The sequence below is a fragment of the Suricata suricatta genome, chromosome 3, assembly GCF_006229205.1.
Source record: "Suricata suricatta isolate VVHF042 chromosome 3, meerkat_22Aug2017_6uvM2_HiC, whole genome shotgun sequence".
NCBI classification, from domain to species: domain Eukaryota; kingdom Metazoa; phylum Chordata; class Mammalia; order Carnivora; family Herpestidae; genus Suricata; species Suricata suricatta.
In genome coordinates this window covers 117,228,627-117,239,786 of record NC_043702.1, presented here as the reverse complement: position 1 = coordinate 117,239,786, position 11,160 = coordinate 117,228,627, and the positions used below count along the sequence as shown (strand labels likewise).

At 59.2% G+C, this 11,160-nt stretch overlaps 1 protein-coding gene across 1 annotated transcript in view; it reads left to right on the top strand.

Annotated features, from left to right (window-relative positions):
• CAPN2 (calpain 2) overlaps positions 1–11,160 on the top strand; it is a 36,793-nt gene extending 25,633 nt beyond the window's left edge. The window contains exons 11-21 of the mRNA XM_029934941.1: positions 570–581; positions 1,794–2,005; positions 3,079–3,115; positions 3,718–3,783; positions 4,647–4,704; positions 6,176–6,240; positions 6,936–7,004; positions 7,285–7,363; positions 8,558–8,674; positions 8,862–8,920; positions 10,281–11,160. Of these exons, the coding sequence (XP_029790801.1) occupies positions 570–581; positions 1,794–2,005; positions 3,079–3,115; positions 3,718–3,783; positions 4,647–4,704; positions 6,176–6,240; positions 6,936–7,004; positions 7,285–7,363; positions 8,558–8,674; positions 8,862–8,920; positions 10,281–10,304 (798 nt within the window). The 3' untranslated portion in view covers positions 10,305–11,160. The remainder of the gene's footprint in view (positions 1–569; positions 582–1,793; positions 2,006–3,078; positions 3,116–3,717; positions 3,784–4,646; positions 4,705–6,175; positions 6,241–6,935; positions 7,005–7,284; positions 7,364–8,557; positions 8,675–8,861; positions 8,921–10,280) is intronic.

Sequence of the window (11,160 nt, the reverse complement as noted above, 5' to 3'; positions counted from 1 at the left end):
AAAAGTGCACATGAACTCTAAGCCCTTCAGTCTCTGAAACGGGAGCTGAGGACTTCCAATCTGGGACAAAGTGACCCCAGGAAAAGTGCAAATGGGACTGTGACCCAGAGCCCACTCCCCACCTCACGGGTGTGCAAAGCCGGTCCTGGGCTCCGGAGCTGGGAACCACCGGGGGGGTCACTTGGTCCCCTTTTAGAGACAAGGAAACTGAGGCAGGAAAGGGAGGTGACTTGCCCACACACACAGGCTGTGTGTGATGCCTGCTGGCTCCCGGCCCCGCGGGCATCCACTTCAGAGCTCTCTCCCATGATTCAGGGGTGCTTCATGACTCTGTGCCCGGTTTTATGCTCCATAAACTAGTGATGGTGCTAAGGGGTCCCCCTGAGTTGTTGCTGGGTCATGAGGTTTGTCCTCCATGTGGGAGTGGTTGGGGCCCCTTGGAAAACAATTACTGTGCTGATTCAGTTCACGTTGCTAGAGCTGCAGGGGACAGGGAGCCGTGGCCATCCCCGGGGTGACCCCACGCGGCTTCCCCGGAACCTGAGGTGTGTTCTCCTTTGTGCTTGCAGGTGCCGGAGGAGGTACGTCTGGCAGACGCTGGCTCACATTCACCAGCAAGCACAAGGCCCCGACGGCTGGCCCAGGGGTCCTGGGAGGCCTGGGCAGCCTGGGAAGGGCTGGGGGCTGGGTGCGCCCTGGGGAAGTTGCTCAGGTCCCAGGTCCTGCTGGGCTGAGCTCCGGGCCAGGTCTCGGGGTTCCCCACGGGGACGGGTCAGCCTGGGAAGACAACGTGTGGTCTAGGACACAGGAGGCTCTTTGTGGAGTCCTGCGGGTCCTCTAAGACAAGCCTGCAGGGAAAGGTGAGCCCGTGACTGCGATATAAGACAATGTGGCAGCACAGGGGCCTGGACCCGCTTCCCAACCCTGCCATCTGCAGGCCGTGTGACCTCAGACAAGTTACAGGTCTTCTAGGGACCTCTGTTTCTTTTTTTTTTTAATTTTTATGTTTTATTATTTATTATTGAAAGAGAAGAAGACAAAGTGCAAGCAGGGGAGGGGCACAGGGCAAGGGAGACACAGAATCTGAAGTAGGCTCCAGGCTCTGAGCTTTGAGCACAGAGCCCAACACAGGGCTCAAACTCACAAACTGAGATCATGACCTGAGCCAAAGTCAGACACTTCACCAACTGAGCCACCCAGGCGCCCCTCTCAGTTTCTTTTTCAATAAAACTGGTCAGCCCTGTACCTGGAGGGACCACAGGGGTGAGGTAACTGGCATGAGAACGCATAGCAGGCGCATGGCTGGTGTTAGCGGGTCTGGTGGGAAGCACAGTGGCCATGTGGGTCCATCAGGCCACAGCTCTTCCAGTGACCACGTGGGGCATTCCGCACCCCCCCTCAGTGGTACAGGCTTTTGGGCCAGGCAGTACCGTCTGGCAAGCTGGGCTTCATGGATACCGCCTGTGAGTCCCAGCCCCACTGCCATCAGCCTGGCCGGGCCTGTCCCTGCTCCAGCCCCATGTCATGCACCATGCAGCCCTAAACAGACTCCCGTGGGGGACTCACGTCCGAGTCACTCCATGTGCAGATGGGGCGCCTCTGCCACCTGGCCACTCATGGGGCCCCCAATGCACGTGCCCTAAGCCCCTTCGTGGACATTTGTTCTTTTGAGCGGAGAGTTTGGGCTTTATCTGGAATGGCCCAGGCGCTGTCGCCATCTCCAAGAATGAAAATGACACGGATTCGGGGCTCTTTCTGCTGTCTGCTCCCACCGGTTTCTGTTTGTCCACCAGATGACAGGACAGACCAACATCCACCTCAGCAGAAACTTCTTCCTGACGCACCGAGCGAGGGAGCGGTCCGACACCTTCATCAACCTGCGTGAGGTGCTCAACCGGTTCAAGCTCCCGCCCGGGGAGTACATCCTGGTGCCGTCCACCTTCGAGCCCAACAAGGACGGGGACTTCTGTGTCCGAGTCTTTTCCGAGAAGAAAGCCGACTACCAGTAGGTGCTCCTGCCCTCCTCCCCGCCTGCCCCTGCCCCCTGCAGCTCGGGCTCTCCCAGCGTCTGCTCGGGACACCTGCCCTCGTCCAGGGTATAGCCAGGGTCCTGATGGCTGGAAGGGCTGCAGTGTTCCACTCAGGCGAGCAGAGAAATGAGCCACTCGGGGCATCTGCAGTTAGAGGGGGCGCTGTGGAGCCAAGCGCGGGGTCTACTCTGACAGCCGTGTCTCTGAAAGATTGAGCTGTTGTGTTGGTTGTAACGTGTTAGACGGGCTGAATCCCGTCACCTCGCAGGGAGAAGCTGGGCCGTACTGTACAATGGAGTGGCCCTTGGTGGTCGGGGTGTGAGTCACGGCCTCAGTGGTCACTGGACCCAACAGTCTAGAGACCCTTGTCCCATCAGGATATCCTGGGTTCACAGTGGCTTCCGCCCTGTTGACTGCTGCCTCTACCGCGTCTGTTCGCTTGGGCACCTGATCGCAGGAGACACAGCCTCGGCGGCTTAAGCAAAAGGAGATTTACGGAAAGACCCAGAGACTTCGAACAGAGGGGAAGCAGGGCACACGGCAGGTGCTGTGTCGTCTCTCTGCCTTGTGCCACGGGCTCCCGTCTGGCCCAGGACAGAGTGTCCGATGGGCCGGCTGAGGCCAGCCATGGGCACAGCAGCCAGGACCCTCGGTGGACCGGTGCAGGGTCCTGGGGCCCAGGACGGCCCCAGCCCTGCACACAGCACTGGGCACTGCCCGAGCTTCAGCCAGAGCCCTGCCCTGGCCTCTGGGCAGAACACATAGGCTGCAGGGACCTCGCACGATCCCCCCTGGGAAAGGTTTTAGGGGTGGAGATTGCCCCGGAATTGGAGAGCAGGCGCCCAAGGGTCTGCTGTCCCTTGCACACCTCTCGAGAAGCAAGGAAGTCCCTGCCTGCCTCCGCTTCTGCCAGGCAGGGCTGTATGACCCCAGCGACCCCACCCACCCCTCTATGCCCTGTCACACATGCACATCGGCCTCGGTTTTGGCACCATGTGCTCCCCACCCCCACCTCCCTTCTGGTAACACAGTCTCCCTCTGTTTCCAGGGTGGTCGATGACGAGATCGAGGCCGACCTTGATGAGGTGAATGTGACCCCCAGACCCGCCCACTCTGTCCCTGATGGCCCAGGGCCCAGAGGAGCCACCCGTAATCACCAGGGGGCCCCAGGATTGAAACTAGGGTCACCTGTGCACCTGCACTGGCCAGGACATGGCCCCGTGCACACCTGACCACAGGCTTCTTGTCACCACCCTTCCTGGGCCTCAGTTTCCTCTCTGTAAAATGAAAACACTGGGTTTCCAAGGCTCCCGGGGGTAACACCAAGGGTCGCTTTTCAAATAGTGGTGAATCCCAAGGGCCTGGGGGGGTCCCAGGGTAAGCCTGACAACCACGAATCCACAGCCAACATGACAGAACACCCATCCACTGTCCCCTGTTGCCAGGGGGAGAAGGCCACTGTCAAAGTCCTTCTAGAACATTCTGGCTGGGCTCTGCTCCTGGATCCCCACTAGTGTAGATCAGGAAGGGCATCCTGGTTGAGGGCTAGAGAAGAGGCCTTCGCGAGGACCTGCTGACCCCTCAGACTTCCCATCCCACTCACGTCCTCAGTCTCAAGCCCGAGAGAGGTCGGCCAGGCAGTGGGGGGAGGCGCCTTCTGACTCTCATCCACTGTACCCCCTTCCAGAATGACGCCAGCGAGGATGACATTGACGATGGCTTCAGGAGGCTGTTTGCACAGCTGGCAGGCGAGGTGGGTGTCTGCGCACACGGGCTCTGCCCTGCGCCCTGGTCCATGTGAAGGAAGGGACACTCTCATCCCCGATGTGACTCCAAAGGGGCAGAGGCAACAACAGAACTGAGAGGCATCACAGGACTGGGCTCCTAGCCACGTGGCAGGGCTGCCGTTGGGCGTCAGCTCTGTTCCAAGTCTCTCTGGCCTTAGGGTTCTGCCTATTACCTGTCCTTTACCTGTCCTCTGCCTCCAGCTGGGACTGGGGCCCAGGCCCCTTCCCTGATTTCCACAGAGACATTTCCGGGCAACAGAAGGGTGGCACGTCCTAAGAACACAGGTGGCTCAGGGCACAGCTCATTTGTTACCCTTGCCGTCCAGCTGTCTGCCCAGCCAGTCCACATGTGTCGGGGCGGCCTGTCACCTGGCCCCACATCACAGACAGCTGCCCCACTGGGCCCCGTCCCCACTCCCACCCCCAGGAGAAGGGACTGTGGCCCATGGCAGTCTTATGCCTCGGGGCTCATCCCTGTCCCCCAACACGTGTGTACGCGCAGGGCCCCAGAGGCAGCGCAGGGGGGAGACAGCTGGGCCCTCACCAGCTTTGCAGGGAGCCAGACCTGGGTTTCAAAGGGGAGGAGGGGGTGCCAGGTGGAGCACTGGTATGAGAAGGGTGTCGACTGGGGCTGCACTCAGGGGTGGAGTGGAGGGTTCTTGACTGTGTTCAGAGAGCCTCGAGCAGGTGTGCAGCTCACCAGTGGCCTGGGGGTAGGTGTTGGGCCCGCCCATCACAGGCCCCGCCCAGTGCGCCTGACGTGCAGCCCAGTCCTGCGGCCCAGTCCCGAGGCCCAGGGCAGAAACCACACTCTGCTTCGTGTCCACAGGATGCGGAGATCTCAGCCTTCGAGCTGCAGACCATCCTGAGGAGGGTGCTGGCCAAGCGTAAGTGCCCTCTTGGCAGGACCTCTGTCACCTCCCGGCCACTGGGCCCCTCCCCTCCCAATCCCCTCCCCACCCCCATGTAAATGCCCACCAGCCACCACCAGCAGGGAGGAACGAGGCAGAGCAGGCTCTGTGTGCCCAGGTCAGACAGGATCAGAGGTTCCCAGGTCTAGACCACCGCTGACTGGCTCTTGCTGGAAGCCGGGGCGCAGAGACCCTTGGACTCTCTTGCTGCACCTGCAAAGTGGGTGTGTCACTACGTGACCCCAGAGCGTGGGCAGTGTCTGATGGGGCAGAGCCCGTGCACTGTTTGGTGGCCACTCGGATGCTCAGTTGGTAAGGGGGTGCTGAGCCCTGGCTGTAGTTAGCGTAGTCGTCAGCGGATTCATTGATGGAGTGACAACCACTCACTGAGCAGCCAGGATGGAAGGACAAATGGACCAATCCAGAACCATGGAATGGCGCATGAAGCGTCTCCCCAGCCTGCATGTCAGGAGCCTCATGTGACTGGCTCTTTACCAGGAGAGACATCGTTTCCCTTAAGTGAATGAGCCAGGCCTGGGACCCGAGGCCCCAGAGGCGGCTGGCGGGCTCCTGGAAGAAGGGGTGAGGCCCAGAGAGGCCGGACCACCTGTAACTGTGTCCAAGGCAGAAACAGGACAGGACAGCCTGGGAACACCTTTCCTCCCCCTCAAGGAGATGGCCATCCCCAAGCAGGTCTGTGCGTGGTCAGACCCTGCGAGCCTGGACCTTGCCGTGTCCTGAGCAGCAACCCTGGGGACCACCAGCAGCAGCCTAACCACAACATAAAGCAAATTCCCACAGGGCCAGACAGGAGCCGGGGCTGGCCACCCGGCCACCACAGAACATGTGTAGGGAGAGTGGGTGGTCGCCAGTCCCGGGTCCCTTGTAGCTGGTTCCTCCGGGCAGGCCAGGCGCGGACAGGAAGACTGTGTCTGCCCTGGAGGCTGCCAGGCACGAGTGAGGTCACAGGGCTGCTGAGACATATGGCCATCAAAGCCTCCTTGTTCTCATGCAGACAGAGGCGGGAAGAGCCAGGCTGCACCTGGACTTGGCCTTCCCCTCCCCAGCTGCCTGCCAACCCCTGCCTCTGCCCCGGCCAGGAAGGGGTCTGTGCCCACAAAGGCAGTTGAGGTTACGTTGCAGCCTTTACAATTACAGGACAAGAGAGGGACCCCTTATGGAGTCGGTGGGGGGGGGGGGGGACCAGACTCCTACTTGTGACAAGGGTCCACTGCAGCCGCTCTGGACAGGTTCTGGTCAGTGGGGCTAGGGCTCAGTGGCAAATCCCAGGGGGATGCCCTCCCCGCTCGCCACCCCCGCTCTGTCCCCTCTGGCAGCCACCAGCCTGTCGTGGCACTGGAGGGACAGATGAATGCTTCCTCGAGGGGGATCCTGGGGACAGTGTGGCCCTACGGGATGTGACTGTCACTCATACTTTGTCTTACAGGCCAAGACATCAAGTCGGATGGCTTCAGCATCGAGACCTGCAAGATCATGGTGGACATGCTGGACGTATCCTTCCATGAGACAGGGCCCAGACAGGGTGTTTGAGATCCCCGCCCCAGGGGCTTGACACCGCGCCCCCTCCTGTTCAGGGCCCCCAAAGGGGAGACGCTACAGATGAGGGGAAACAGAGGGCCATGCCCCAGCTCCCCATGCAGGAGGTGCCCGCTCAGCTGTGCCCGAGCAACCGTGGAAAATACCCAGCAGACCATCTTGTTTCTGACATGGATCTGTTTTCTCTGGTTCTGGGTTTTCTCAATCTGCAGGCATGGGGCCCACCCACTGTGGGCAGCTCCTTCCTGGGCCGCCCGTGGCCTCAATTGGTGGCTTGGCGACAAGTCTGGGGCACGGATAGACTGTGCTGCTCGAAGTTTCCTCTCGTGGGCTCACAGCACCCACTGTGTGGCTGGCCCACAAAAGGCCTTAGAAATTACTGCAGAAGCAGCCAGGGGCCTCTGCAGATCATGTGACAGCTCGTTCTCACCAGGGCAGAGCCCCCTGCCCCTGCCCCCTCAGACCAACCAGCGAGGGTCAGGGTCTCCAGAGGCCTCCTTCTGGGCCCTCCGCCAGCCCTACGCAGGCCCGGTCCTGCAGCAGGAGAACCTAAATACACTGTGGGCGTCATGCCATCCGGTGAAGGGGACAGGCTGGGTGCCAGGGCACCCACACGGACCCACAGCAGAGCTTTCCTTAACCGTGGGCAGTCGGACGGCAGTGGCAAGCTGGGGCTGAAGGAGTTCTACATTCTCTGGACGAAGATTCAGAAGTACCAGGTGAGCAGCGGGGGGCGGGGGGCTGTGTTGGGGGTGTCCAGTGCACATACAGCCCTTTATGAGGTGGGGGGACATCCGCAGGGTGGGGACTTGACCCACAGAGATGGGCTGGCCACAGGCCAACAGCAAGGATGAGTGCCTGGACGTGGAGGTGGGGTGAGTCTTCCATGACCAGCCGAGGCACAGCTGGAAAATATATCCGCACTCGGCACACAGCGCCAGCTAACGCCTTGCCTGCCTCTCTTGGTCATGGTTCTTGTAAGTACTTTGCTTGTTCCAGAAAATTTACCGGGAAATTGATGTGGACCGGTCTGGCACCATGAACTCCTACGAGATGCGGAGAGCACTAGAGGAAGCAGGTAACACCTGGGACTGCTTTCTTCCCTCTGCCTCGTCCCTTCCCCCTTTCGTGAGTGCGTGCTCTGTCTTAGCTGTGGACTACGTGAGCGCGTGCTCTGCCTTGGCCACAGGATACATGAGCGCATGCTTCGTCTGGTCTGTGGGTTAGATGAGCGCGTGCTCCGTCCCGTCCGTGGGACACATGAGCTCAAGCTCCGTCCCATCTGTGGGACACATGCGCACATGCTCCACGTGGTATAGAGGTCAGTGACTTGAGAAAAAGCGGGTGCTGGTTCAGTGCAGACACATCCTTTCCATTTCCCATTTAAAAGCTCCCAAGAAAATGCTCTGCCTGCCATACCTTCTAGAATCTGTGTCTCCTCCGAGAGCCTGGCTGGGTGAGGGGGCAGAGCCAGTTCTTGGCAGATGGGCAGACAGGCTCCTGCCAGGTGTGGGGCTGACACGAGGGTCTCCGCTGCCCCCTGGGGGTCTGGGGTGAGCCCTGCGCAGGCAACATAAAAATTCCACCACAGAGACCCAAGATTCCTGGTTTCAACAAGACCTGTCTCCTGCCCTGCCCCCCTCCAAGTGCAGGGGGCGGTGCCCCCGCTGCCAGGCCCTGTGGACTAGGACGGTGAGCCGGCACAGCCATGTTCTGGCAATGGGTGCACAGAACGAGAGGGAGCGACGGGCTCCCCGCCTGTGGGGCACACGACCACTGGCAGGGCCGAGTCACAAGCCCTCGGTGGGCTACAGGGAGGCAGGAAACCCCATCCTGATCTCAGGCAGGCGGCCATGGCCCGTTAGAAACCCTGCAGCTGTGGGAAGCGGGAATTATCGCTAGTTTAGGGCAGTCTCTGCCAAGGGTATCCAGGAAGAGTCTAGTCTCCAGGGGGATTCAGAGCTAAACAGACGGGAGAGGAAGGGCAGTCCACAGGGATGGGGATGTGCCACGGGGATAAGGATGGGTGGGGACAGGGACAGGCCACAGGGAGAGGGATGGGCCATGGGGTCGTGAAAGAGAAGCCTCATGGCACCCAGCGGGGACAGGCAGGGCCAGGAAGGAGATCACAGTTGGGAACAATGGTGCCCAGCCCCCAAGAGAGCACCAGGGGACATGGGCAGTGGTGACGTGAGGGCCACACCCATCCATCCGTGGCACGGGTGCCGTCTGCTGTGCACACTGAGGCTGCATCCTTGCCCTCTGACTTCAGGCTTCAAGCTGCCCTGTCAGCTCCACCAGGTCATCGTCGCGCGCTTTGCAGATGACGATCTCATCATCGACTTCGATAACTTCGTGCGGTGTCTGGTTCGACTGGAGACGCTGTTCAGTAAGTGGCTGTTGGGGGACAGGCCATCCCGGTTCTGTGTGCCACGCGGGGGAGGCCACCTGGGCTGGGCATGCGCGGTTGACAGTGCAGCCCCTTCTCAGGGAGGACAGAGGGAGGGGCTGGGAGCCGGACGAGCGAGCAGGAAGGAGTGCGTGCGCTCTCTCATGCAGCCCTCCTCCTCCCACAGGGATATTTAAGCAGCTGGACCCCGAGAACACTGGGACCATCGAGCTCGACCTCATCTCTGTAAGTCAGCTGCTCACACGTTCCTGCTCCAGGGGGACGGAGCGCTGTCACCTGGGGTACAGGGACCTGTGGCTAGTTGGCTTTTTATTTAAAGCTCCACCTTGCAAATTCTGTGGGCTGTGGGAGGCAGGCCTGTGAATGGCATTGAGGTCCCACCTTGAACTTGCACACCGTTCTGGACACCCTGTCGACCCCGGGGCCCCAGGAGACACTCCTGGTCCCTCCTCCCACGCACTTTGCCCTGAGCACACACGCGGGAAAACGACGACAGGGGAAAGTGAGCTGCTGACTCACACGCACGGGAGATGGTGCTCACGTAACAAAACCCTCCTGCACGAAATTCAGGTGGGTTTTGGGGAAGATCTGTTGTTCTTGGACCAGATCTACTTAAAATATTTTCTGAGCAAGTCTCCTTTTTCTGTCTCCTCCCCCATTTAAACCTGCTATCAAAAATATATCAACTTGCCACAGAGAATTGCTGAGCTCCTGGTCTGGAGCCCCAGCAAGGCCCAGAGGACCCGCAGTCCCAGGGGTGGGCATTCCGGTCTGTGAGAAGCAAAGTGCAAAATGTTCTCTGGTCATCGGGTGCCAGAACATTCTCTCCTCCAGGAGGAAGGGCACACCCTCCCTGTTGTGGGCTCACCTTTGCTGTCAGGGAACTGAGCTTGGAGCAGCACAGGATAGTGAGGGCCGGTCAGGGGCCGGTGCCACATGGGAATGACAAAGTCCAATGTTCCAGCCAGGAGCAAAGTGACAAGGGGACAGGTGTAAGGGACTGGGACTCCTTTCCTTGACCTTGAACCCTGGGGAAAGGCAGAATGAAATAACTGTGCACCTGCTATGAAGCATTATAAAGGACTTTCAGCCAACTGACAATACATTTTAGCTGGCTACAAATGCGTCTAGAACTGCACGGACTGGAAGTAGCTTGGCCCGAGGCTGCAGTCTGCAGCCTGAGCAACAGCACGGCCCTGGCTGCACAATGCCCCACAGGCAGCTTTGCAGAAACCAGGCCCCTGGGTCCTAGACCGACTGCAGCAGTCTGACCCAGAGCCCCCACTTGACCCCAGTGCAAACCAAGGCTGAAAGCACTGGCTTCATGGCAAACGCGCCCCAAACTAACGTCTGCCCGACTTTGAGGGGGCAGCGGGAAATGCCAGTCCGTGCGGTCCATTCTGTCTCAAAGACGTTGAGCTGCAAGCCAGGTCGTGCACCTGACCTGGGCCACGCCAGGCTCTGGAATTGGGGTGGAGACCCCGCGAGTCTGTGCACGATCCCTCTCTGCTCCAAGTTGGCCTTTCGGAATGACCGTTCCTTTTGCGCAGGGCCTCTGAGCTGACGGCTATTTTCCTCCTCACAGTGGCTCTGCTTCTCGGTCCTTTGAAGTCATAACTGATGTGCCTGAAGACAATCAGCCAAGGGAGGAGCCTCCACAGAGAAACTTTTTATCTGGACTTTGAAATTCTGGGAACATTTACTTAACCGACGATTAGAGCTAAAAATAAAGATGCTTTTGAGACAGCAGAACTTTCAGATTCCCCATTTCACAGCAAAAGATCTGTATATCATGATATTACATGCAAGTAAGTCACTTAATCCTGGGAAAGTTCAGAGGGAACCTTAAATCTGTAAATAGTTCCCTGGTTGACTTTTACACACTTCCCTGTTTATAGCAATATTCAATCAGGGAGAAACGCAGGGGGTATTCTTAACAGCTGACCAAACATGAAGTCCGTCTCCAAGGACACGAGGGCCTTGCTGGGAACATTTAAAGTAAATTCAGGTTTAAAAATGCAGCTGTGGCATTTGCCAGACAGCAGTACGTTTCCCTGGAGTGAAATGGAAAACAGGAAGCAGCAGAGTGACAGGTCGGGCCAGCACGCACACCTGCGTCACGTGGTCACACGAGAGCCGGCTTTTATGTAAAACCGCCTGGTGATGGGTCTCAACCCAAACCCTGACGTCTGGTCGCAGAAGATGCTGAAGCCACGCGGCTCTCAGGCTGCTAACCAAAGTGCACACAACAGCAGGTGCCTGGTTTCCGAGCGGATTACAGAGAAGGACAAGATGCGTCATGTGCAGCCCGGCCCGGCCATCACAGTGCTTGTGCAAGGGACGGGGGTAGGGGAATTTGTGCCCTGCTTCGCCCTGGGAAGATGCCAACTGCGTTACACACCTACCGCCTTGTTGCCTTACTTCTGCCGAATGTGCTGTTAATAAAGAGTGACCCAAGCAGTGCA